Here is a 27,870-nt window from a genome sequence, read left to right on the forward strand (position 1 = left end):
TTTTAGTTCATGAAAACTATCACCCTTCTTTTCACAGAAAGAAACTATAGACCATGCTTTAAACACATATGAAATGGGCCCTGGTTGTATTTTTTGTTTCAATGGTAGCTATACATACACCTGAAATCTTGATCGCCGTTGGCTTCTAGTCAGGTTTTTGTGGCCTGGTTTTATACACATAGACGAGCTTGATGGACATCTGTCACACAACTCGCGACGGTCATCACAAATGGCTCAGCTGACCGCTGTTAATGCGCTCGAAAGGGCATATACAGTGCCTTTTCTCTTACACTTGATATCCCGGACACACACAAGAAAAAAAGATTTACCAACGTTATTCGCAACCTTGCGTCCCGAGGTTCAGAGCCGCTGTATGCCTAGAATGCCGGCGGTAAATGGTTAAATGAACAGATTTGACAGCTACCTTTATGCACGTTATCGGCGTACACTACATCGATCGCAGAAACTCGCATGTATATCAAACGTCCATGTCCATGCCGGAAACGACAAGTCAAAAAAGCGACTCTTTCGGTCGACTGGTCAGACACCTTGCAAAAACGCCCATGGTGCCCTATTTTTCTCCCCCACCAACCAACCAACCCCAGATCCCGCCAAGTTGACGGTTTATACCAAGCTGAATGGAAGAGGGCCGTACCCTCGACGTACATTATTATAATAGCGATACGAGTTTCAATAGGGAGGGTCTTATATCGAGCCCCCCGCGCGTTGTTCACGCTGGACGGCGAGTGCCCTTGCAGACTGTATGAAAAAGCTTATATCACACCTATTTTTGTCCGGGCATTTCAGCGCGGATTAGGCTCAACCCCACCAATTGGAAGCCGCCCCTTCTTGTCGCAACAGACAGCAAGGTTAAGTCACAAGTGTATCATGACTCACACCTGGACAATTTGTGATGTGTGCCCCTCTTGCTCAGTCTCAGCCTTCGAGGATATTAATAAGGTGCCGTAGGCGACCTGTGGTATGTGTACCCCAGAACTCTTTTTTTGTGTTTCCGCAGGTGACGAGAATGTCGTGTACTATCTCACTGCGTGCGCTCTCAGGTCGACGGTGGAAAACCGAAAAACCTACGACGACATTCTCTCAGGAATAGACCTTCGACCCTGGTTGATCTGGGCTTGTATACACACGCTCTTATGAGATGTTCAGGCTCTTTTCGTGCTCCAAACCGAGCCCAAGGTTACTGAGTACATAACAGAGCCTTACTCCTGGTTTTCAATGGCTACACACGCCCGTTTGAGGCTCCTTGGATGAGCGTACTATGTTTCTACGTCGATCAAACCCGCATTGAATTCATCCAGAACTGAACTAATTTCCCGAAAGTGTCTAGTAGTCCGCCCATCGAGTCCAAAAACCAGCCTCTTGGTCTCAAACAGGTTCCCTGTCCAGACGCACTGCTACTTGCAAGTCAATTTAGACTGTTAGTCCCAACCATCATTTTTGAGTTCCTTCATGTACTAACCAAATACAAGTAGTAGTGGTATACGCGGCACTTTATTTTTATATCACAGCACAAGCTTACTGCGTCTATACGACAAGAACCAGAATCACGAATCCAGCCAAAATTTAAACTTCCACTTGAAACATCCAATACATCCATTTACAACAACAATTACAATGAAAATGACAATGACATTAAACTTAGTACAACTGTCATACTTCCTTTCTCCCCCACAACGCTCTGTTTTTGAGTTTTGTGGCTCGGTCGGTGCAGTGGTTCTGTGGCGTATCCGAACTTGGGCCCGACAGACGGTGATTATATTATTATTATTATTATTGAAGCTTGTCAATGATGCTTGAAGAGATTTAAACTGATGGTCCAATGAAGCGTGAAGTGTGAAGTAGAGGATTAATCCGAATAGACGTGCTCTGAGTTGATACGGTTGGTTTAATATAACTTTCTTACATTTAGACGCGTGCCTCAGACTCAGACTCCAGGGTCAGCACGAGTGTCAGTGTCGAACGTCAGGGTCGAGCGTCGAGAGATGAATTTGAATTTGAATTTGATTTACAAGACAATACACTCTCGCTCTCACTCTCAGTTCCATAGACTGATATCAACCGATCTTCACTTTCAGCACGGAACTGGCACCAGACAATTCACTCTCAAATGAAAATCAAATCATCCGAGTCGAGCGCTAAATCGTCAAATTAAACGCTTCTTCAGGGATCAAAACCTTCCATGTTCTATGATCCATATGCATGCTCCATCACCCATTGAGCTAACTTCACAGCAACCAACCAACGTACCAACGTACCAACGTACCAGCCAGCCAACTTAGCACACTACGTACCTACTTTACCGCCGGAACGGAGACTGCAACGGAGACGGAGACGGGAATGGGAGGGAGAACGTGGGCGGCGTCTGACACCACACACCACACACCACACACCACACACAACAAGACATCACTCTCACTCTCACTGGCATCTCACTGACATCTCCCGGCGCAGATATGACAAGCTATGACAAGCAAGCAAGGTATCCGTTTCCGAGTCGGTAACTCTGCAAGTCGGACTTCAAACTGCACCATAAAGGAGAATAGAAGAGTAGAGAAGAGAAGAGAAATCAGAGAATAGAAGAGAAACAGAAGAGAAGGATGGGAGAAGGATGGGATGGGAGAAGACAGCGACAACACCGTGTACACCGGACATTGCGTAGTTAATTGCTAATCGTTAAACGTTCAGGTTCGGCTGCTCTTTTTTCTTTCTTTCTTTTAATTTTAATTACGACTCCATCGGATCCACGAAGACGAAGGCGAAGGCGAAGGTCGAAAACTTAAAAGCAAGGTTGGGTTGGGTTGATCCGACGATTCCGAGACGTGATCATGATACACAACGCAACTCGCCAATTTGTTGAGTGCGAGTCTAAGTCTGAATGCGAGTCTGAATTTTTTAATTCGGATGTCACCGCAATGCCAATGCCAATGCCAACGCCGATGCTGTGAAATTGGAAACGAAAGGTTCGGGGAAGAGTGTACTGTATCCAATCAATTAATATGAGTATGAGTAGGATAAGATCCCAAGTGTTAATGAGCGCTTATTTATAGTTGAGTGATATAGTTGTGGTATGGCTCACAGTGCAACTGGCTGGCTTTTCCGTTCCTTCTTCACAAAAAAATACAAAAAAGAAAATAAAAGAAAGAAATAATCAGAGTGTCCTTAATCCCTAAACCAACCCCGAATCCAAATCCAAACACAACACAAATCCAATCCAAAGATCAACCCGCCCCAAATTCCCGTACCACGGCCACAGCCACGACCACGCCCATTGACACGCCCATTGACACGGCTACTTAAAAACTGTATCTCATTCTAATTCCAAGTTCCCAGTTTCCTCTATCCCAAGTTCTAAATCAAAACCAAAACCAAACCTAAACCAGGTCTAAATAAGTCACTTCCAATCAGCCCCAGAGTCTCCAGATTCCAGCCTACTGCATGGCATGGTTAAATTTGAAATAGCTTGGAGTGCTTGAGTGTCGACTACTGGTACTTGTCGCGGTCCTGGTTTCTGGTCATAGTCCTGGTTTCTGGACATGACATGACAGGACCGGACAGGACATGACAGGAGAGGAGAGGAGAGGAGAGGACAAGGACCTGGATTGCGGTTTACCGTTTACCGTTTACCGTTTGGTAGTTTGTACTAGTGGTTTTATTAGTTTTGAACCTTAAACTTGCACTTGGATTTGCACCTGCACTTGGAGATCGACGTGGACTTGGAGCTGCACTCGAAGTTGGACTTGGGCCAGTAATCTGGTGGTTCTACAGAGCAGGCATTAAATATTAAATTTTTAAACCGGCATACTAGTAGCAATGACAATGGATGATATGGATATGACTAGAGTGAAATCGCAGTATATAGTAAAATTTCCGGGTAGTTTATCATATCCCTATCCTATCCTATCCTACCCTACACTAATCTATCCGGTATAATTCTACAGTACAGTACAGCAGTACATCACCTCGATCCAAACTCTAACGCCAATTGCTTTCAACTCTAATCGTAATTGTAATCGTAATTGTAGTTCGCTACGGATACACTCAAAAAGCCTCTTTACCTTGTATCTTCATGTAACCCGTAACTTGAAAAGGTTTAAAGAGCAGCTAACAGCTAGGTTAGCAGCAGCAGCGCGCACGTCGGAATGAGCGGCGTGGGCAGGTTTCTGTCCGTGTCCGTGTTCCTTTCCGTGTTTATGTCCGTGTCCCTCTGAGCTGGTAATTCAGATATTCAACTCCAGCTCAATATCCAGGCACACAATCCAGTCCGCGTCCGCGTCATGATCATGTCCTGCGGGGTCAATAGGTGTAACTGTAACTGTAACTGTAACATAATGACATATTGCCAAAAATGCAAAAATAACACCACAAAAAGGAGCGAAAAAGAAGAAAAAGGAAGGAAAAGAACTTGAAGAAAAAGGAGAAAAAGGAGAAAAGAGACGGAGATACGGTTAAACTCTAATTATTAAATACCCTCCCTTCCCATCCCACACCCACTGACACAGTGAGAGCTCAGGTTCGTCTCGTCTCGTCTCGTCTCATCTCACTCTGTCAGGCTGTGCTGGTAATGGTGCTGGGAGGATAAATGATGTTATCATATCGACTCATAATAAACCCATGTACCCACCTACACCCATCCACACTCAACCACACCCATTTATTCACCCACACACCCACATCTATCCACACGCCTACTCACACATCTATCCACACACCTTACGCACACACCCACACAACGGACACCCACTCCCGCCCGCCTGCCTGCCACAATGGCTCAACCCACCTCCTTCTCCCTTGTTACTATGCTATGCTATGATTAGCACCGTTAATTCACCTTGATATTCGGTTCAAAGACAAAAGCAAATTTAAGCAAAAACAAACGCACACGCAAACGCAGAAGCAAACGCAAAAAATAAGTAAAGGCAAAGGAAAATGTAAATCCAAATGTAAATGTGAATGCGACCGATAATTTTCCTACTCGGACACGACGACAGAGCAATATTGACTACTGTCATTCTTCCGCTCCCGCTTCTGTCCTTCCACCACCAGCAGCGCCACCAGCACCAGCATCAGCAGCAGAAGGGAGAGGAGGGGGAGGAGGAGGAGGAGGCGACGAGAGAAATATTCGATGATACATAGCGGGAGCACCACCAATCCCCAATCCCAAGCCGTCAGATTCCAGTGAGAGTGAGAAACACAAATCAAAACCCAAACCCAAACCCAAAAAGCAGTGCACATTAAAAGAGCAGATCTATCTAACAAGTCCATCATAGTGATAGTGATAGTGATAGTCATACACAAAGGGGCTAGTTGGTGCACTCGATTATCTAGTATCTATACTATCTCACGAACTCACACTGGGAGTGGGACGATCAAGCTCAAGTCCGGAGCAAAAGGACAACAGACAACAGACGGTAAACGGATGAAATCCTAGCTGTACGCGGGCTCGTCTAAGATCCCGGGGTGGGATAGGATGGGACGAAGGGGTGCGCCAAAGAACGGGAAGAGGGGGATAGCGGAGATTGAAAGATCACGCGGTGGCGTATGTTGTGGATCCCTACCTTGCGGTGAACCCAAATGCGGATGAGGGAGGGAGGGGGTGAGTCGCATGTCCTCAAATACTTGCCTTGCCAGTTTAAATCGCAATCGCAATCGCAATCGTAAATCGCAGATCTGTCTTGTTAAATCCTGAAAGAGACAATGATCCTCGGTGCGAGAGAAGAAGAAAAGAAAAAAAAAAGAGTAGGAGGTTTGGAATATACATTGTACACTGTTCTCTGTTCTCTTTAAATCCCGGTAAATGATATCTTGTGTGAACCCCCTCCCTCCATGTCCCATGTCTTTTCGCAGCAGCCCTTCTATCACAACGAGCACAACTCCCCCTGGCCACTCTACTTTCCACCCTCCTACGCCTTTCGCACTTCTCCCAATCGCGACCCATCCCCTGCATCAGACTATGCCTCCGACCCCGCTCCATCCACATCTCCCACCTCCGCCTCTGTGCCCGCCCCCGTGCCCGTCTCCCATCCAGCAGTCAAAATCGAACCCGACGACCCAGACACCCGCTTCATCATCGAGCTCTCCTCCCTCTACCCCTCCCCCTCCCCCTCCCTCCCCCTCTCCCACCCTGCATCCCCCTACCAACATCAACACAACCACCAACAACCATGCTCCTCCCTGCACACCCTCGCCCCACCCACAGAGGTCCCCCTGCGCGCCACCCAAGCAAGCAAAGAGATGCGCGAGATGATGGGTGTATTCCGGCTCAACCCCTTCTCCATGCACAGTCTCAGCGTCAACTCCAACTCGACGGAAGGGAGCGAGAGCCCTGTTGGTTCAGATGGCACCAAACACACCAACGCGGCATGGGGCGGCGAAGCCCACCCGCTCGAGGAGGAGCCGTTGATGTTCGAGTTCCAGCTCGATATCACCGGCCCAGCTCAGGATGGAGATGCAGCGACAGAGGACACCATCACCACGCCCTCCTCCGCACTCACCGAGCGCAAACACGACCTCCTCCTCCCCGGCCCCATCCCCATCCCCGTCCACGCCCCGTTCCACCTCCGCGAGACGCCGGACCTCACACTCACCCTCACAGACCACCTGCAACTGCGCAGCTTCTCCCCCAGCTTCTCCTTGCACCCCGACGATCCGTACGACGATCTGTACGACGACGACGACCGCGACCGCGACATCTCTTTGTCCAGGTGCGATAGGAGACGAAGGTCTGTCGCGCGTGGTTCCGACGCAGGGTACCCCGAGCGGGGTAGGGAGGGAGGGAGAGACGAGCTGCATGAGGATGACCACGAACGCGAAGCCACCAGCGCGAGCACAGGAATAAGCACCTCAACGACGCGCTCCGTGCACACACCATCATGCACCGACAGCCCGCTGCGCGCGCATGGTGTCTACGAGCACGAGCACGACTTGGGGCACGAGCGCGAGCGCGAATTGGGGCACGGGCACAAGCACGAGCGCGAGTTGGAACTTGAGTACGAGTATGAGCGCGAGCACAGGTATGAGTACAAGCTCAAGCGCGAGTACGAATACGAGCACGAGTCGGAGCGAAAGCACGAGAGGTACAAGGGACCAATCTCGAGCTCGAGCTCTCCCGCGTCGCCTTGGGATGCCTCGGCCTCGGCCTCCACCTCGCACTCCTCTACAGCCTCGCACTCATCCGTCTCCTCCGCCTCCGCCATGCACGAGCAGTATCAGCAGCAGCATAGCATGTTTGTCGACAACCAGCATCAAGCATTTTCCACAGGCAGCGCAGGCGCCGGTGTCGTACCAATGCTCGGGATAGAGTACGCGCACGCCCACCAAAATGCACATCCTCATGCGCATGCGCACGCACACCAACACCAAAACGCGCACCACCAAAACGCGCACCAGACGAATGTAACGCTGACACCGATGCGTATCCAAAGACTCCACACCAGTAAGCCTATTTTTCGTACTTCCGCAATTTATTTTTTTTTTGTTCTCTTTCCTTGTTTTTTTTTTTTTTGGTTTTTTTTTTGGTTTCGTTTCTTGTTTTTCGCATACGAGCAGCTAGCTGACTATCTTTTCATGGATTTTTTTTTTCACGGTTTACAGCCGCGTCGCATCCGTATTTGAGGAAGAGTTTGCATCATTATCAGCAGACGCATGGGCATGGGCATGGTGTTTCGCTTTCGTATGCACAGCAGCAGCAGCAGATCCAGTGCCAGGGTCAGAGTCAGAGTCCGATCCAAAGCCAGAGCCAGAGCCAGAGTCCGAGTCCTAGCCATACACAGCAGCAGCACAACCAGAGCCAGAGTCCAAGTCAGGAGTTCGCGCAACACCACCAGCAGCAGCATTCCCAGCACCAGCAGCATTCCCAGCACCAGCAGCATTCCCAGCATCTACATCATCATCATCAGCATTCTCATTCTCAGCAGCAGCAGCACCAGCATATATTTAGCTCGGACTCCAATGTCAACGGCGGAGGTGGGCAGTCGCAGTCGCAGTCGCAGCCGTTCAGATACATCAGGCGTATGCGCGGGGAGAGCCAGAGCGAGAGTCAGGCCCACACCCAGAGCCAGAGCCAGAGTCAGGAGTTTGAGGACGGGTATGAGAACGGGTACGAGTACGAAGAGCCGTCGTTGGGATCTCTCGGGCTGCAGTTGCAGTTGCCTTCGCAGCTACCTTCGCAGGTGCAGATGCCGCTTTCGTTGGGGTTGGCTTCACAGTCTGGTTTGGCTTCGCAGTCGGTGTTACCTTCCCAGGCGGGGTTACCGCTGAGGGTGTACACGCCGAGTAACGCGAGTAATGCTGGTTCGGCTAGTCCTAGTGTCAGCGCCGGTGTCGGTGTCAGCGCTAGTGTGGGTGTGGGGGCGGGCGGTGATGGTAGTGCGTATTCGACCGGTTCGACGGTTGCGACTTCGACGAGTTCGACGACTGGAATGACGGGGGCTGGGATAGGGGCAGCGGGAGGAGGAACAGGGGCGGGGACGGGATCAGCGGGAGGAGGAACGGGGACGGGGTCAGCTGGAACAGGGTCAGCAGCAACAACGGGAACAGCAGCAGGAGGAGGAGGAGGAGGAGGAGGAGGAGGAGGAGCGGGAACATCAGGAACAGCAGAGGTAAGCCCAACTTTTTGCTTTTTCTTTTTTCTTTATCCCTTGGGGATGAGATGAGTTGTTTGGAGTAAAGATTGAAATGAAATTGAAACTGACGGGATGTTTTTTTTGCATTTCCGTTTGCTTTCTCTTTCTTTTCCGTTTGCTTTTCTGTCTCCTTTCTCCTTCGACGTTCGACTTTGACCGTTTCCAACCCGTTCGCATTCTCATTCCCATCCCTTCATTCATTCATTCACTAGACGATCCATATGGGTTTGCCGTTGACTTCTGTGCAGCAATTTCACCTGCACCATCCGCACCAGCATCCTCATCCTCATCCGCACCAGCACCACCAGCACCAGCATCCGCACCAGCACCATCCTCATCCGCATCAGCAGCAGCAGCAGCATAACCCGCACCTCAATCACACATACGCACATACACATACACATCCTCATACACATCAGCATGCGAATACGCAGCATGGAAGCGTGTATAGACGGTGGTCGTTACCCGACACAGGCATAGGTTCGGGTTCAGGCGGGGGTGTGGGCGCTGGAGTGGGCGCTGGAGTAGGGATCGTTGAGGGTGTGGGACATGGCGGGATGGGTTTAGGTCTGGGTTTGGGTTTGAATCTAGGTCTAGGGCTGGGTTTAGTGGGTGTGGGTGTGGGTTTGGGAAGCGGTGCTGGAGGAGGAGGTGCTGGTGGGCATGGGAATGGGAATGGGAGTGGTGGCGGGAATGTCGCGTCGTTTTTGAGCAGTTAGCTTGTTGGTTTTTGCGTGTTGGGGGTTGGGGTGTTGGGTTTTTTTTTGCTTTTGCTTTTGCTTTTGTCGCTGTTGTCGTCGTCGTTGTCGTTGTTTTGATTCTGCTTTGTGTTTGTCTTTTGATTTTGCATTTTTTTGTTTTTTTTTTTTGTTTTTTTTGGAGGTGGGGTGTATAGGATATGGGATATGGGATACAGTGAGATATGGTGTATAGGGGAGTCGGGTGTAGATGTTTCAGTATCCGTGTCGGTGTCGGTGTCTGTGGAGGAGCTGCGTGGGCGTGGGCGTGGACGTGCGTGCATGTGGGCGGGTAGGTGCGGGAGTGTAAGCGGGAAGAGGGAAGGAGGAAGGGAAGAGAAAACAGGAGTTTTGTTATCGCATTGTATCGCACATTGTATTGTAATTTGTCACATACATACACATACATATACACTTACACTTATACATGTACACTTAAAGTTACAGTTATACATGTAGACATAATTTTAAATTTTTTTTTTGGTGTACCGACACTGCGTAACATAAAAATTTTTGAGCCTCCTTTTTGTTGGTGGGATGGAATTTGGGTTTGAGTTTAGATTTTGAGTTTTGAGTTGTACTTGATGCATGATGAGTTGCTGAGGGAAAGTAGCTGCGTTATACTATGATCTACACGTACATCTTTCAATCGTTTTTTTCTGTTTCTTTGGGTAACACAGAAGCGTAAAGCTGGTTGACATTGCATCGCATTGTCCACCAGAAATTAGAAATTAGAAATTTCCAGAAGCGGAAGGTGAATTGCCGGACCCACAATCTCATTCTCGTGCCACATGGGCAATGGCCCCTTTTGCAAATTACAAATTGCATTCCTCCGGCGTCGTTAATTTGTAATATTCCAGTTGTCACATATCTCTCTATTTCGATATTCAATATTTCTGTATTTCCATATTTCCATATTTCTGTACTTTTTTATTTATTGATTTTTTCAAATTTTCTTCCGGTTTTTTGATTGTTTTTCAACGTTTTGTGTGACCGAGATTTTTAAACTTTAAACTTTAAACTCTAATTAAGGGGTTTACTGTATAAACTCTGGGCGTAAGACGTCGATGCGCTGTTTCGCGCGGTTGGCACCGTTCACTTCACTTGTACTTGCACTCGCACTCGCACTTGCGCTTTGTCTGATTTGCCTCATAAAGTGAGCGATTGAGCGATTGGTTGGACGATTGGACGCGTCGACCACACGCCGCGGCGCGCATGCGAGCGTGTAACGTGTGCATGTACATGTAAACCCAGGCTGGCCTCAACGCACCGTTCAACGCTCTTTTCTTCATCTCATATTTTCTGTTACGTTTTTTATATCCACATCCCACTGCGCATGTGCACGCGCATTGACATGCATCACGCGTCTATCATCCATCCATCCATCCTCGGAGTCACCGTATCTACCTATCGATGCTTTCTGAGTTGATGGTCTTCAAGTTAATTGTCTCTTTTACCTTGCCAGTATTGGTGTATTTGCTATGTTCGGACAGACAGCAAGGTTATAAAGGTTTTGCTTCACACGCCCGTTTTATATCCTTTGCTTGTTTTCGAAGTTTTAAGTTCTCAAGTCTTTCAACCGGGCACTGGAAAATGTCAGTGCAATGTCAGTGCGGTCAGTGCATGTCAGTGCATACCACAGTAATGTCAGTGCAATGTCAGTGCAATGTCAGTGCATGTTTCCAATAATCTATAAGTTGGTCATGGTGTGTCAGTACATGCCTGTGCGTGCAGGGTTATGTTAGTGCATTGGTTAGTTCATCGTGATGGTGTGGTGGCAAAATTTGAACTTGTTAAATTGGGGCCGTGAGAAAGTTAACTTGGGGATGATTAAAGCATATGGTCTCGGAGTTTCTGGGTCAGGCATAGCTAAATAACAAGATATAGAAGTAAATATATATTCTCTACATTTTCAAGTAACAATCTGGTGTACTAAATCAAGCATAGATGTGGGAAGAATGAATGAATTGTATTGGAATCATTAAATAGGCGCCTCAGAGTATTCCAGTGTATAACTGATCCTGTTTGACAATGATTTGGGATCATCCTTGGCTGCAGGCGCAACAATGCTTTGGTATTGGCCTTGGCTTGGGGTGCGGATTTCTAGTAAGTATTTCGATGTCCCCATGTCACAGCTGAAAGGGAAAGGGAATTACAAAGTCCCATTGAAGCACCCTAGTCAAGCGGGTCTTGGGAACAGCTGATGGACCAGAGGAAACTCATACAGTCTACTTACCTAAAATTGTGTTCTTCATTTGAAATAAAAGATAACATGATTATAAGGTAAAAACTATGTCAGTGCATCGTCAGTGCACCATTAATGAAGGTCAGTGTATGTCAGTGCATGTGAGTGCACCGTCAGTGCATGTCAGTGCAAAGTCAGTGCAATTGCTTGGCGGTCAGTGCATGTGTCAGTGCATCAACTCTTGGTATTCAGTATAGAGATAATTCTAGGAGGATAGTAGATTTCTAGACGCTTATAATACATTCAAAATCCGTCTAAGTAATCCTGCACTGAACACAGTTTCATTTTATATAAGTACAGACTTCAACTTTTTCACAAATCCTAAGTGATGTCAGTGCATGTCAGTGCATAGACATTATATTGTCAGCGCATGTCAGTGCCGACGTGCACTTACATGCACTTACATGCACTGACATTTCTTGTTGCCCCTTTCAACCCAGCATGGCAGTGCCCACTATCAAAATCGACACAAAAATTGTGTTTCTTCACGCTCTCGCGATCGGAATTCACGTATGTTTTTTTACGTATTAATCACTACTAGTATTGTTCTTCATAATTCTACAACTTTCGACCCCAGTTCTCTTGACATGATTAATTGACAATGGTCACCGGGGTCGGGGCCGAGGTACTTCTGAGAGAATATACGGTTAGGAGAATTGGGAGACCACAGCCTCAGGATGATGCTGAGTGTCATGGGATTCATATTTCGTGGGGATTCGCATTACTGAGCAGACAGCGCGTTTGAGTGCAGCCTTCTCATTTTGAAGCGCTGCACGGCCTGTATACTCTGTCTCGATCATGATCATATGAACGATAATGCTGCCAGTAAAGGTTCCATCAGTATATACTCGAAAAACGCCAAAACCAAACATCAATAGGTGGCATATTCAGCGATTATCATCATAAAATCGGGGATCACTATCTTTCTGGGTTAAATTCACGTCTAGAGTCCCATCCAAAGTATGTATAGGCAGCTGACTCCGTACCCTGTCCCTTTCCCCGTCCACCCGTCCTCCTCCCCTCGAAATGCGAACCCGCGAAATAATCCCGTCATTGGAAATGTCACTATAATTATAAATAGAAAGACACCCCTAAATCGCCAAGATCGTCCCTCTTTTTTTTTGGCGAGCAACTGTTCAAGGTGATAGGCCGAGAGTGTGTGTCTTTCTTCTCGATAAAAACAGATGACAGATGATCAGGGGATGCCCAGGGCATGCACCCGGCTGGCCTCGTTGTGTGTAATCTTATTTTTGTGATTGCAGGGTCGGTTGTTGGGTCGTTTCGAATTAGACGTCGATGTGCAGTGATTGATTGATTGTATTGGGAGATGTCAAAGTTTGCATACCTTTATTAGCTTTGGTTTTCTCCGCTTAGGTCCACTGGTATAGATGGAGGTGTAGAGTTCAGCTGTAGGAGACGATGAGAGGGCACTATAGATATATTCACGAATAATCCAACTTGATTTTGATGCAACATACCTGTCAGAACATGTCGAAGCGGAGGAGAACGGAGAACGGAGAACGGATTTTACAGATTACGCAGACTGATAAAGACCCTTCAAATCAGCACCCATGTCCAGTGAACAGATCCAGAGTACTCACAGATTTGACTTCTGACAGAGAAGTCTCATGGGACATCTAACCTCTAACATTTCAAAGATACGCCGCTTATTGAGTTATCTGAATAGATGGAAAGATCACTTGAGGAACAATGGGTCTGGACCTCGTGCTGCCAGTGCGATTCGAGCTGCTTTAGAAGCTGTTGGTGTAGGCGAATTGGCACACGACGGATGCAGTGCACGCGCCACACATATACACGCACCTCTAACGAGTCTGACGAGTGTATGGCATCATATACAAATAATCTATATTCTGCCTTATGACAATCGCAAGTTATCACAAAATCGCAACCGAAAGAGAGTTTATAAAAAGGGTGACTTTTGTTCGTAATAAATCACGTACACGACATGAGTTGACGGAATTACATACACGTGTAATATATTGTCTCCCCAGACCAGACTAGTGGCAGTACTTGCTCACCTCCTGAAAAACATTGTGTGAGTCGTGCCTCATTCCACGAACAATGGGAGAGACAAGCCGAAAGGCCGAATGATTTGTTATGTCAATACGATAAGATTGACAGCTTATCAGCAGAAATTAATACCTTCACACATTCATCTAATTCAATCATCACTGAATCCCTGAACCACTAAAATTCATCAGACGTACAGATACACACTCATACCGGATGATGTCTCTCAGAAGCCAAAAAGGATAAATAACCAGTCCAAAAATAAGACGGTTAGAGTCCATTGTTTTGTGGTCTAGTGCAGAAAACCTAAATGGCCTCGAGGCACAGACACTCAGAGGCACAGCACCATAAAGGGCACGGACCCTTATTTCTTCGCGTCCAGGTAGGTGGGAAACTGGTACAATCTTATGTCAATATTAACAGCTGTATAGTTTTACTATTACCGGGACCCGGCCGCCGAAGAGACGCCCCCTGTTTTTTGTTGAATCCAATCCAATCGCAGGTGGAAATCGCAGACCACCCTACCTCAAAATCCTCGCACAATGCATCCTATGGAGTTATCGAGCTCGATTGTTCAGGAGTACTACCCCCAGGCGACGGTTCGCAGACTGATCTACAGAAGGTCTTATGATTCTCGTCCATTGTGAACACATATTTGTTTCGATATCTGATTAAAGCATAATAGCAAATGAGCGTTCCCTCGAGGATCTCGAGGGGACACACCCATACCACTGCGCGACCATCACCCATCGATGGTGCTACGAGCAAGGTGGCAGGTCACCCCAAGATCGTTAAGATGTGACTTGTGAAATGCGAGCCTTGTGGCCTTCTCTCGCCTGTATCTCGTCCGATTTTTTTGATCACAGCACACCAGTGGTTTTTCCGGACACGCTAATGCAACTGGCGTGCATGGACTACACAGATGCGCAGCTCTGAAACTTGGAGAAAGATGAACCGAAGCTCCTGAGTTCTGAAGCGGATATCAAGTGTTCGATAGATGACGCTCAACTGCCATACATTAGTGAGTGTGTTAGCGTACGTTGCGCGGAAGTTGATCAGCCCCTCCGGAGGACCAATAGAATAGCCCCGCTAATCCTGTAAAGAGCCTGTCCGAGATCAACGAACCTGTCATGCAGAACCCATGGAGGTCTTCGCGAACGCAGGGAGCCTGAGGTCCATAGACTACGGGTTAGAGGAGCCGGAGAAGCCTTTGCACTATACATTAGTCGCACTATGACTCCGGCTCAACCAGTCATGCGATACCGAAGGGCGGGCTGAGATCCATGACAGGACTACAAGCCTGATTAAGACTGATCCTGTTTAAAAGGTCCATGGTGCGCATGATGATTGAGAAAGTCCCTATTTCTCAAGGCTGATCATCGAAACATTCTAAATTGGTTGGTAGGCTTGCAAGTAAGCCCCGAGCTATATGAATATCTAAGATGACGAGGGACGGTTTAGCCTTCGAAACTTGCACCATACTTTAAAGAGTGTATTTATAGCCAAAGGGTAGGGATGAGAGTCCCACAGAGCTCCTGAGGGAAAAGGCCCTCGGAGAAAGAAGTTAGCACTATTGAGTCTCAAACTAAATAGAAAACAGATGCCTAAAGATTTAGGGTGTATAAGTTTGATTTCCGATGTCCATTTAAATAGTCGGTACTTAGAACCACCTGGCTGCTAAATATGTGCATTTTTTCTTTACCAAATACAAGGGAACTATACCCATCTCTCCTCAGAAATCGACCAATGTGGACATTCTATATCTCTCTTCGCCCACAATCACACGTCATGCTAAGGAATCACGGGTCCGATGAATTCCAGAACCCATTTGCTCGCCGTAGCATCGAGACAGTCAACTTTCGAAGCTCGTATACTAACATCCAAAAAGACAGTGTCATCAAACAAACTTTGATTAAAAGGTCATGGCAAACAAGTCGATGACGAAGCAGAGAGCAAATGTGGTGGCGCATCAAATCATCCGGCATATGCCTTGCAGCCGCGTTGTGGAGCGTTGTGGGCGCTTATTATATAATTAGGAGCCCCTATATGCCGTTGTCAACATGAACGACAGCAGGTATTGTCTGCCAAGTAATGATATTTCTGAGGATCAATGCGTGAGTGAGCAGAATTTGGTTTTTAGTTGTGAGAAAAATACAAAGTAAATCTAATGGTAAATCAGTCAAAAGGTATATTAAATAAGACTAGATTTCAAACGACAATTTGTAGTATACTGTAGCACTAAATAATTTTAGATTATCAAACATGCATCCACGGACTCCGGATGTGCCATAACGCGGAGAAATTGACATTAGTCAAGCTTGTGGGGTAGTGGATGAGGTTGCCTACCAGCAAATCACCTTACGACAAGTAGGGTGCCGGCAAGAGCGATGATACCGACATTATGCGAGCTTCCTGTGAGACGAGGGATAATAATCATGGCGGCCGCACATTGCGACATTCAACGCGTTGCAAGCGGTGGTATTAACATTTTTGACCCTAATTAACAAGCGTGTGAGGACATTCTCCTAGTAAGGCCTGGCTTGGAGCAAAGCTTCTGGGGTGCTGGGATAAAATCACCCAATGTATTGTGTTTATGTTAGAAAGCTCATGGAGATGGTATACGTTAGTAAAGGTTGAGCGACATCTATCCTACCTGTTTCTTCGTAAAACACGGAAAAGCTTGAAACAAGTTTTAGGTTTTGCTCCCCGCAAAAGGCGGGTTTCCCATAACTATCTTAGCACCGCCCCACGTCGAGGGAAATAACACAGAAGATAAACTCTACGCCCGCGGAGAAATACATCGCGCAATCGTGTTCTTGGCCAATCCGAGGCACACCAAATACGTAGTTGAAAATGGCACTGTTCTGTGAGAGAGAAATTAGTACTCTAGGCCTCTACACTTGCGTGCTTTTTCCACGGATGTTCTGCCATGACATCGTGTAGTCGAGATATATTACCATGAGTGGCAACCTCGGTTGCCTTATTGGAGCCTATAGTGCGGGGTAAGATCGATAACAAACGGGCCCTGATATCAAAAAGTGGAGTCGGATGAAGTTCAGCGAAAGATGAACGACAGTTTATGTCCGCCTAGCATCTGATAGGTAGATATGTTTCTAAGGCACGTGTGGATTTGACTCTTCTGCGTAAAATAGATATTCACATAGAGACTATTCAAAAACACTAAAGCATCCTTGATTAATTACTGGAAAACTACCACCGGCTTTAAATTCGAGCGACCTGCAATAAAGAGGCGTGGGTGAAAGGCCTCCTGGCACCGCTGAGAATAATGCCCCCGTGTATCATAATGGGCTGCTAGTACCTACCAGTACGTGTTCTAATGAGAAAAGAAAACAGAGGTAACGACGAGTGTTCTAGGTCAATTAAACGACGATGTTCTCGATTGTCGAGGCGATTCTTTCCTTCGGTCCGCTCCCACGTCAAAGTGGAGCAATTGGATGAGGCGGTGAACAACACAACGCGTTTTTTCAACCACTGAGGTATACTCCAAAGTTAAATAATACTAATCCAGGCCAAGACACGCTCATCCTGCGCTTAACACAGTACCCCGTCGAAGACTTGATTTGGAAGATATTCTAAATGGAATAAGACTGTAAGCGAAGGAGGGATCCCTGCACATTGCTTGACGGGCCGTTCTTTTCTCATCTCTGGGGTGTACAGCTCTTAAGGAGACTTAGGGCTGAATTGTGCCAACACATGTTATGCTATTTGTGTGTTCGCCGTTCCCGTTCTCGTAATTTCTAGGGCGGGTGGGCATCGATCGCGAGTCGGGTATACGTATCAGTTACTAGAGTTTTTAAATAAATAGAAAAAACACGTAAGTAACCCAGACTTTGGCCATGAGAAAGGGTAGCAATGGTAAGTGGAGAAGTCTGTTAAGAAATAAACGAGAATTAGCATTTGACGAGCGGTACTCTGATGCAAGGTAACCAAAAAAAGAGTTAAATCATGGATTACTGGGTAGCGGCATGGTATGATTTTTTGGTAGCATTAACCTGTACTAGGTAAGCCGTAGCAAAGATGTTCTTCAAATACCCGAGTTGGTAGTAGCGGAGTTGTGCAAAAGATCTAATGTGCTGTAGGTACGCAATATGTGTACAAACGAATTGAATTTAAAGGGATAAAATATGACGCTCTGTGTATTAAAGGCTGAGACGTCGAGCTTCAAGCTTCAACGCGCTTTCAACAATTCGCTTCAAAGTTTTTTCTATCAAATAGAAACAGCTAAAAAAAATCCCACAGGCACATGAGTACTGGGGATACGCCTTATTTTGAACTAGAGTCCTGGAAAAAGAGCCACAAGACGCACAGCGCTAAAATGACGTGACCATCATAACTGAAGCTTGAAGATTAATCTACCGTATCGTAGGTATCGCAATAGCATCCACAATCCGGCCGAAGTGTCACCGCTATTAAAGCATAATTGAATTCATCCACGACGAGAGAAAAATCTAGAAACCTCAGTTGCATGATTGCAATATCGTGAGCGGCCGCTTGAGAAGTTGAGCCTGTAGCAGCTAGCTCTTAGGCTCCGCCAATCACTTGAATTTCAATCACCAATCCAAATTTACTCCGAGAAGTCGCCAGCAATAAGGCAAAATAAATTAATTCCACGCGCTGTGGGGCTGGATTCCCGCTCGGACGACGGACAGACGAGCAACCAGACATCGTCGCACGAGAAACTTCAGACTGCCTGTCTACGTAGCACTGCCAGACTCTGTACAGATACTGCTTAAGTATATTATATCGCCAGTGGCATGGCTTCTACATATTCTAAAAGAATTCTGATGGTGGCGCGCCCTGTGGGCGCGTCAATGCGTCAAGGATTCCAGAACCGCACTCTACAACGTCAATTAACATGGCTTCCAATTGTACGTACACGCGTGGGGTGGAACGAGTTTATTTGGCCTGTACGCGCGTGGATTAATCTCTTGGTACTGTGACTGTGGTTGTAACAGTGGATGTAAGTACGTATATACGTATGGTAATTATTTGAATTGCACAAACGTTCTCACTGCCGGGGTAGGCTGGGGTGTGTACCGCGTCGTCGTACGTGTTTTTTCTTCTTTCTTTCTTTCAGTTTTTGGTGGAACATGGAAGACCCCCAGATTATAATTGGATCGGAACGAAAAACAAAAAGGAAAAAAAAAGACGCCTCCAAGCTCGACAACGACGGTGATTCAACATGAGTTTATTTAATCCGGTAATGTCTGTCCGAGTATACATACAACCTTAGGACACTTTGCCAGTGGGGCCGGCCAGGGACCCCGACTAAGCATACCGTCATCTATCCAATATCCACAAGATTATCCCTGAATATCCCTGAATATTTGTTTATTTAATTCACACCTGAACATGACACCCGCCCCACCCCCACCCACCCACGCGCCGGAGGGAGCGAGGACATAAAAGGAAGCTGCAGAGGTTATGTGAAGCAAAATGTCAACCGCTTAGTGATCCAATATCAATATAATGAATATATAGGCTACGGGGTGCGCGCCTGTGGGTGCTGCTTTGAATTGGGCTGTTTTGTATAGAGCTTTCTTTTATTTCATGTGATATTGTGTTATGTACGTACTTGTCAATGTTATGTATGTATGTGCAAGCGCAGACTCATGCATAGGTATTGTGAGAAATGTGTCGCTGTCGGATGTGCATGAGTACTTGTAATTTTAATACTGAGATTGGTGTGGGCGTAGGTGCAGTGGGTGCCGAGTAACACTATTGACAGACACTGAGCGCGTGGTACCACAAAATGCAACGAGTTTCTATAATTTTTCTCTGCAGTGACCCGGATCACGTATATAGGTACATGAATATTTTTGAAGTCTCTTTGAATACATGCGCCACCAGAAAAACTAGCAACAGTCAAAGTCACAAGGAATGCGAGAGGTAGTGATAGCAATAATAATACTTGTTTACCACCTCACTAAACCCCTTCAATTCCACTGTGTTGCAGCCACTGAGAGTCAGTTCGATGCTCGAAACACGAGCCACAAACGCACTCGCCGCTCTCCACACGACTGATAATGAGTATATTATAGTACACCAAGCCCACGGTAACTCATCATGATCATGATCGTACTCAGTGATCAAACAGACAGACAAACATACCAAAGAGGAAAAAGCAGAGGCTATCCGAAGCATTGTGTCAATGTCATTAAGATACTTACTTACTCACTTGCAAGTTATATCCGGGTTGAGCGTACTGACAGGTAGCTGATTCTGACCTGAACTGACTTGACTTGACTTGCACAGAAATAGTCTGAGCTTCGATGGAGTGTGACAATGTCCTGTGTCTATCCAGTGGCGTTGACTCGGAGGAGTTCGACGCATCTGAATGATACCAGTCAATATGAGCGCGTCGTCGGGCCACAGATGCGGACCGGAGGGCCGGCGGGGACTGGAGATTGGGGCTCATGCGCACGATTGTTCGCTTTATAATGAGCATATGCCAGATGAAAAAGGAGTTAGGAGTGTAATTTTGCAGTGGAAGAAACCGTACAAGGATATTTGAAGCGCTTAGCATTTTAGTTAGTTGGCCATGGTGGCTCTGGCTCTCAGTTGGAAAGGCGGGGAATTGATAGATAGAGAGTTTTAGAGCCAGGTGGCGGTCCGCCCCCGTTGATGCAGATAGATGATCGAGGTAAGGAGCAATAAGCGGGGAAGATGCCATTGGCTGCGTAAAGGCAAACATACCTCCAGCCTCTAGGCTCTCGCGTGGACTCGGATCGGGCGCGAGTTCTAGTTTGCTATCAAGAAGTTGGATGACGATATCTGCAGTGCCTCAGCCGAGGACTCGCTCAAAACTACTCTTGGTGCGGTTAGACTGGGCTAGAGCTGGTGGTGCTATCATTGACAATGATAATGACCCACCCTATCTGCTGATTAGGCTTGGGCTTGGGCTATCCGAGGTATCCGAGATGTGTTCCGGGTGCCAGCCTGCCAGTGTCAGCTAAATCTGAAAGCTGTGGGCTCGGGGGTCAGTCGGGGTAAGAAAAGGGTTATTGTGGTGTATTAAATCTTGCCGTTGCCGTAGAGAAAACGCAAGCGCCCCCGTTAGGACTCACTGCATTTGTGATATTTGATGTGGTGAAATTTATTTTTTTTGCAGGCACAAGACAGTGAAAAATTACTATATTGTTCGTGTAGAGGGTCGCGTTCAATTCGGACCCGGATTCGGTCTTCAAAAGACATCGATGATCAATACATAAAATAGTGCTATAAGTACATCAATGACATTTGAATTCATTCAGTCGTTTAAGTGGTTAGATTGTGCTTACTGATTACACCGAGTCTCCGAACGTGTCCTGGATGGCAGACAGTGACCTTGCGGGGAATGCAATAAGGCGCGAGCAGCACCGCACATCTGGGATATCGCTTTAGCCTGTGTGCGCTTATAGTCTTTTGCATCCGTTGGGTAAACAGCAGCGGAAGCAAATCCATTAAAAGTTCAGGAACGCTCAAAATAGCGGAGGCGGAGGCCGAGTCGTCATAAGCATAACACACATATGTGCAATTCGCGCCCGTGGGCCCGAGTGTGGGAGCGCTCATGCGTTCATGGTGTGGAGACACAGGGAAGAAGTTGGGAGAAAGGGACGATCGGGGCGCGGGACAGATATGTTTTTGGTGCCTTGCGGAGATTGAATGCATCCGTCCGTGGCTCCGTGTGGGGGTGGATGGGGAGGCCCCCGGGGACTCTGACGGCAGAGCTTAATGAATGAAAGAAAGAGTGTGGTTGGGATGTGCTGGGAAAAGGAGTCTGGATACAAAGGCCGGGGAATCTGATTAGATCTCTGGGACTTGCGAATTGATGATGGGTAGACTACATTGCCCTCGATTTTCCAAGTCACTTTGCCGGAGTGGTTAACGGGATCGCCTGCTATACTTCGGTATACTGGTTAGCGGTTGGGCTTTGCCCGCGAGTGTTCGAATCGCTCAGGTGACGCTTTTTTGGTTCCTCCCCTTCTTTTTTCCAACCGGATTGTGTCAAGCTGTGGACGACGACCACAGTCACTTTGCCGGAGTGGTTAACGGGATCGCCTGCTATGCAAGTAGCTGAACAGCGGTTGGGCTTTGCCCGCGAGTGTTCGAATCGCTCAGGTGACGCATTTTTTGGCGCAGTATGTAAGAGTGGTTCCGGGGTCCGTCGAGTCGCACGCGCATGCCACGAGAGGAATCGGCGTTCTTGGCTCGGTTCTAAACTGATCTGGTTCTGTTATCCCCCAACTCACCTCACCTAACGTTTCCTTACTGACCACACGCACCAGTCCATACTTCTTTCTCACCGTCCTTTTTTATTTTTTGCGCTTTTTTCTGTTCTCACTCTCTTTCGTTTTCGCTTCTCTCTCCTCGAGTTGGGGTTCGTCTTTGCCGACGTCCTTGGTATCGTATCCTATCGCATCCTATCGTCGCTCTTTATCGCCGCCTGCTGGACGTGAACACCAGATACCCTGTTTTGAGTCGAGCTGCGAGCTGCGAGTAGGTTTTCAGCGGTCGTTGTCGTGGTCTTCGATCGTGTGCTAGATGTGCCGTGCGATCCATTTGGAGGCTGCCCAAGCGCAAGCCCCATCGCCCGTGCAAAAGCAGTCTCCCGCCGTTCTTGCACATACTCATGCGTACCCCCGCGACTGGCGCAGGCGTAGTGCAGATGTAGGTGGGCTCGCGCGTGCGCTTGCGAGTGCTGCTGTGAGTATGAACGGGGGTGGTATGGGGGAGGACGACGAGCTGAGTGGGTTTGGCGGTGCGATGGGTGGTGTGCATGGCGAGGAGGAGTGGGGTGCGGGTGTGCAGGGCCAGGGATGGATGGGAGGCGAGCCGGGAGAGATTGCGTGAGTCCCGGTTTGCTCTGAGTTTGTGCGCTTGTGTTGATTGTATGCGCTTGTGCTTGTGCTTGTGCCTATGCTTGTCTTGTACAGGACGGAGTACGCAGAGCTGCTCAGCGACATGTATACGCAGACAATGAGCTCTGTGAATGATAATAATGTCGAGACGTGCGTTCTCCTTTTTATAACCCTTTTCTTGTGCTAAATGTGCCCCCATAGCCTCCCGCCGTCCATTTCCGACTCGAAGCGTACCAAGCTCATCTGGGCGCTTGACCGCTGGCACTTCGAGCCTCACCTGCTCGAAGAGGACGAGGTGATTGCATGCACCATCCTGATCTTCGAGGCGCTCTTCCGAGTTGAGGGTATGCAGGAGGCCGTCCCAGTGTCCATGCGTGAGTGTGCTTTTGGTTTACCTAGACCATTCCACCCATGGTCTTTTCGTTTGCTTTTGTCGTATTCTAAACTAACCTATCCAACCTCCCAACCCTCCTACGTTCGCACTCACAGAACAAATAACCTCCTTCATCCACCATTTGCGGCGCATCTACCGCTACGAAAACACATACCACAACTTTGAACACGCACTCGATGTTCTGCAAGCTACACAATCGTATCTCAAGTCGGCCGGCGTTGTACCTCCCCCGTCTTTCCTCCTTGAGGCACCTGGCCGCCGATGGACCCCTCGCAAGGGCTTGAACGACGGTGGCGGGACCTTGATCGCGAGTCTGGGAAGGAGAGAGCTGTTCATGCTGTATGTCGCCGCGATTGGGCACGATGTGGGGCATCCAGGGTTTTCTAACCATTTTATGGTGAGTGGTGCATTTTGTAGGATTTTGTTTTGGATCAGATTGGATGGTGTTGGAAAGGATAGACGCTGATCCTATCTTTTGAAAATCTCACAGAAAAACGCACATACGCCTCTCGCGCAGCTCTACCCATCTGGCTCTGCGCTCGAGCATCTGCACATCCAGCTTCTGCTGCGAGTCATGCGCGCGCACGGGCTGGCGTCCGTGCTGCTCGACAGCCCCGCAGACGGCGCGCACCTGCGGAAGGTGCTCGTGCAGAGTGTGCTGGCAACGGACATGGGGGTACACGATGCGTTCATGGAAACGCTAAGGAACTGTGTTGAAGGTGGTAAGGGCAGCTTGTGTCACCGCCAGATTGTGTTGTGCCAGGCAATTTTGAAGAATGCGGATATTAGCAACCCGGTGAGTGACCTTTTGGCATTTTTTATTGTAGTGTTTTGCAGGTTCTTAAGACATAAAATGTTTTTCTTTTTATGTTCTGTTTTATGTGTTACCATCGGTCCTTTCTATTCCACAACGAAAATGTAACTAGACTCGCCCCTTCCTCGTATCCAAACACTGGGCCTCCTTGCTCTCGCATGAGTGGTCTGCTCAAGCATCTCTCGAGTCGTCTTACCACCTCACGCCAACCGTTCAACCATTCTCCGCTTCTCCCCGCGCACTTGCAGCCTCACAGATTTTCTTCATTTCGCGCTACGCCAAGCCGCTCTTGGAATTGACGGAGAAGGCTGTCCCAGAGATGCGCATGTATAGGGAGTGGTGCAGGAAGAATTTGAAGGAATGGGAGCAACGAAAGAGAGGTGTGGAAAAAGAGGAAAAGGAGGAGCAAGAGAGGGAAGAGAAGGCGCGCGAGAGGGAGGAGAGGCGGCGAAGAAATAGGGGTCTGGAGACAGACGCAGATGACGGCAGTATGGGTACCGGGACAAGTGCGAGCCCCAGTGCGGTTTCGAGTGTACCGTCGAGCATTCCTTCGACACCGGGCATGCAGCCCACCGCTGTGCCTGTGTCCCTGCAAGCCGCTGTCGCTGCCGTGAACGCGTCAGGCGGCTCGGCAGCAGGAACGACACCGACACCGACCCCGTTGCCACTCACCCACAACCAAAGTTACCTCCCGCCACCACCGCCACAGCTGATCATGACACCCGGCTCGCCGCGTATACCCGGATTCACGTCCGCGTTCCCACTGACGCTGCCCACACACCACCCCCCTGCGCTCGCGCTGTCGGTCGTCTCATCTACCGCGTACTCTTCTTATCCCTCTTCATCCCGCTCGTCATCGTCGGCAAGCTCATCCGTGGGCTCAGAAAAGGCGCGGGTAAATGGTGTGGGTGTGGAAGACGCGTTGTTGACCATCCCGATTCCACCTTCATCTCCTTCGTTCTCAGTCTCGGATGACGCGTCCGAGGCCGCATCTGTGCCCTTCTCGCCTTTGAGCGAGACCTCGGGGTCATTTGCCACGCGAGCTGCGGGTGGGTCGACGCCTACGCAGATTCCGCCTCTGAGTGTGCATGCTCTCGGCGGCAGTCTCGCCGTAAATGGAGGATATGGCCATAGCAAGCAGTCGGCAGCGGTGACTGCACAAGCGGCGGCACGGGCGTTGCGTGCTGCGAGTAAGGCTGGGTCGATGCGGAAGCGTAGCCAGATGAATTTGAATGCGAGTGCGCACGCGCATGCACATGCGCTTGAGAACTTGACGATGAGTATGCGGTTTGTTGGGGTTAATGGTGGTGGTGGCGGTGGCGATGAAAATGTTAACGGACATGGATTGGCGAATGGAGTCATTGAGGACGGGAAAGCGAACGAGCCCCTACCACCACCTTTGGTCGATAAATTCGCTACGGTTGGGCGTAAGATTAAGGCCAAGACGCGTACCAATGTCAGAGCGGCAAGGAACTCGTGGTGTGCAGGGACAAGTGGTGTCGGGTTTGGAAATGTTTTCTTTGGATTTACCAATGTTGGCTCAAGCGTGGATGGAAATGCACATGCCACCGCGAATGGCAGCGAGATTTCGAATGCAGGGAGTGACGAGGACAAGGACAGTGAAAAAGACGTCAATGGGAGCGGACCGCCACCTTCGTCTGCGCCTCCGAACGTCGGGGTGGGGACGGCTGGGGGTGCCCTGAAGCCGCTTCCGTTGAAGGCCATGAAGCTGCAGGTCTCGCCGTGATTGCGTCGAATAGGATGAAGGGAAAGGCTCTTTGACTGACCCTGTATGTTATTTTGTCACCCATATCTCGTTTCTCGTTCTGCGTTCGGGTAACGCTCTCGCATGCACTTCGGTAACGCTATTATACACCACCACCGCTATCACCACTATTATTCTACTACGACTACGACCGCGACCAGCAACATCAGTACAGCTTTAACTGTCAAATCTCTTCTACACAGAGCAACTCAATTACTTCGTCCTTCCATCGAGCACTCCCATCTATCAAGTCTCCCTTTGCACCCGTTGTGTGTTATTTGCACCGCCCCTCTCTTTCTTTCTCACTTCTCACTTTCTTTCTTTGTCTTTTTCTTGGGGTTCTATTTCAGGTTCTTTGCGTCTATCAAATAGGCTGTGTCTTGGAATTGGGCTTGGACGACGCGGCGGGGGATATCTTGGTGTGGGTGTGGGATACGTGCAATCGCTTGCAGGACGGTCGCTGTCAGCGTCAGCGTCAGCTGCTGCTGCTGCTGCATGCTGGGTGAAGCCAAGGACCCCAATTCCACGGTTGTAAGTTTACCTGTACCTGCACGCCGCGCGCAGCTCAGCTTGTTTGGCACTATCTGTCTTTATCCTCAACCTGGCATGATTTGACTCGACGCCAGCCAAAACTGCCGACTCAGGAGTTGTTATCCACTCTGCGTCCTTCGATATTCGTTGGTTGATATTCACATTCGAATTTGCGGCCCGGGTATGCGCGCATATGGAGCCCGTCAATGGTTGTTAATGAACGGCAACCAAGAAATCAATCAACCTGGCCCTTTTCATACACTCACACGCATACTCAAAATTTTTTGCGGTTATTCCATCCCAGGATCTTACATCCAACCTCGTCCAATCCCAACCCTCATTTTTGTTTCCTTCAATCCACCATTTCAACAACACAAATAGCTTTAATTGCCTATGTACCTCACACACGCTCACACACACACGCTCGCGGCTGTTCGTCTGGCATCTGGGACTTTTGCTCTGGCGCTGCTATTATCACCTGTGTTCTGATATCAGATCTCGCTGCGCGTTTAGCCGTAGTGGCCAGTGGCCAAGAGACACGGGCGTGGCGTGGCGTGGGCAAAGGTGACACGGTGACCACATGGAGAGGGAGAGGCTGCGAAGGACCACGACAGCGCTATGTTTATGTTTGCTCTTAACATAGCTCAGGCAGGCAGATGGGCGAGGGTCGAGGCGATTTCATGTCGGGTCGACGCTTGCGAGATCCCACTCCGCTTCGATCGAGGGAGAGGGGAGATCAGGGGGCACCGAACGTCAGATTTTTTTTAATTATGCAGGACGGGTGTATCCGTTGCTTCCATTGGATTGGGTCTGGGGGCTCCTCGCGGCACCTTCCTTGCCTCCTGAATGGGAGCCGTAAAGGGCTTGTGAGTTGGATTAGATTGGATTCGATGCGATGAGAGTTGCAAGAGAGGCTGTAAGCGCAGGCTGTCACGCGACCTTGTATCAGACGTGATGCAAACAGCGAGATGGACTCATTCCACCTTCATCATTTCGACTTGCCCAGCTGCCCGCGAAAACCGACCAGAACAGCTCGTGTTCCATTCCGATTACTCATTTGTGGTTCTGCCAACAACATTTTCTCAACTCTATGAAACTCACCCTATGCTCTATCAGACTTCTATGGATCTTTCACAACAAATTTTCATCGTCGCAAATTTAGCATTGACATAGGCTGCTTGAAGACATATATACATCGCCACCAACAACCATGCTCAGCACATGTTACCAACAACAATGCATATATACTCCCCAGTTTATTCAAATCACTGGACTGACCTGCTTGGATTTTCATTCGTTCTTTTTTTCCTCTCTTCCTCCATTTTCTTTCATCTCTCATGAACATCTACATTGACAACAATTTTTTCTTCTCTATCTATCTATTTTTGTGTTTGTTCGTTCTTCTTGATACCACATCCCCCCAAAAAATACCGTCTGTGACCGTTTGTTTCACATTATATTCGTTTTTTCAATTCTTTCACATTCATCTGCGTTAGTTACATGCAGTTATGTACTAGTTACCATTCAACCTCCTCTCTCCTTGACTCTTGATTCTTGCCCACATTGATATCCAGTTCCAGTTCGACTCTTTCCACAACACTGTATCATGTTTTTACCCTCTCTTTTCTTACATTTTTTGGTCTCAGTGGTTTATGTGGCTTATCTCATCGCACAAAGTATCGGTACCTTTCGCCCCTATCTTTATCTGACTGTCATAAAACTTTTGATTTTCATTCAAATGTATTGATATCCAAATTATCTATTCAACACACTCTGCCCTTATACTCTTGTACTTCCTGGTAAAGCCATAGCATTCCGTTGCACATGGTGCTTCCGCGTCAGCCTTTTTC

The 27,870-nt window shown here is 48.2% G+C and overlaps 2 protein-coding genes and 2 non-coding genes across 4 annotated transcripts; all 4 read left to right on the forward strand.

Annotated features, from left to right (window-relative positions):
* Positions 1 to 5,844: 5,844 nt before the first annotated feature.
* JR316_0009159 (uncharacterized protein) lies at positions 5,845 to 9,361 on the forward strand (the record flags this gene model as incomplete). Its single annotated transcript, XM_047894867.1, has 3 exons — positions 5,845 to 7,453; positions 7,612 to 8,618; positions 8,855 to 9,361. The coding sequence occupies 3 exons, from the start codon at positions 5,845 to 5,847 to the stop codon at positions 9,359 to 9,361; spliced, it is 3,123 nt and encodes a 1,040-aa protein (XP_047746326.1).
* A 12,160-nt stretch (positions 9,362 to 21,521) lies between these two features.
* JR316_0009160 lies at positions 21,522 to 21,621 on the forward strand. Its single transcript has one exon. It is a non-coding gene; the product is annotated as a tRNA-Ser (tRNA).
* A 64-nt stretch (positions 21,622 to 21,685) lies between these two features.
* JR316_0009161 lies at positions 21,686 to 21,782 on the forward strand. Its single transcript has one exon. It is a non-coding gene; the product is annotated as a tRNA-Ser (tRNA).
* Positions 21,783 to 22,199: 417 nt separating this feature from the next.
* On the forward strand, positions 22,200 to 25,471 carry JR316_0009162 (3',5'-cyclic-nucleotide phosphodiesterase regA; the record flags this gene model as incomplete). Its single annotated transcript, XM_047894868.1, has 6 exons — positions 22,200 to 22,504; positions 22,592 to 22,666; positions 22,718 to 22,890; positions 23,006 to 23,307; positions 23,401 to 23,706; positions 23,837 to 25,471. 6 exons carry the CDS (start codon positions 22,200 to 22,202, stop codon positions 25,469 to 25,471), a joined length of 2,796 nt encoding a protein of 931 aa, XP_047746327.1.
* Positions 25,472 to 27,870: the final 2,399 nt, after the last annotated feature.

Source organism: Psilocybe cubensis, chromosome 8 (genome assembly GCF_017499595.1).
Source record: "Psilocybe cubensis strain MGC-MH-2018 chromosome 8, whole genome shotgun sequence".
Lineage (NCBI taxonomy): Eukaryota > Fungi > Basidiomycota > Agaricomycetes > Agaricales > Agrocybaceae > Psilocybe > Psilocybe cubensis.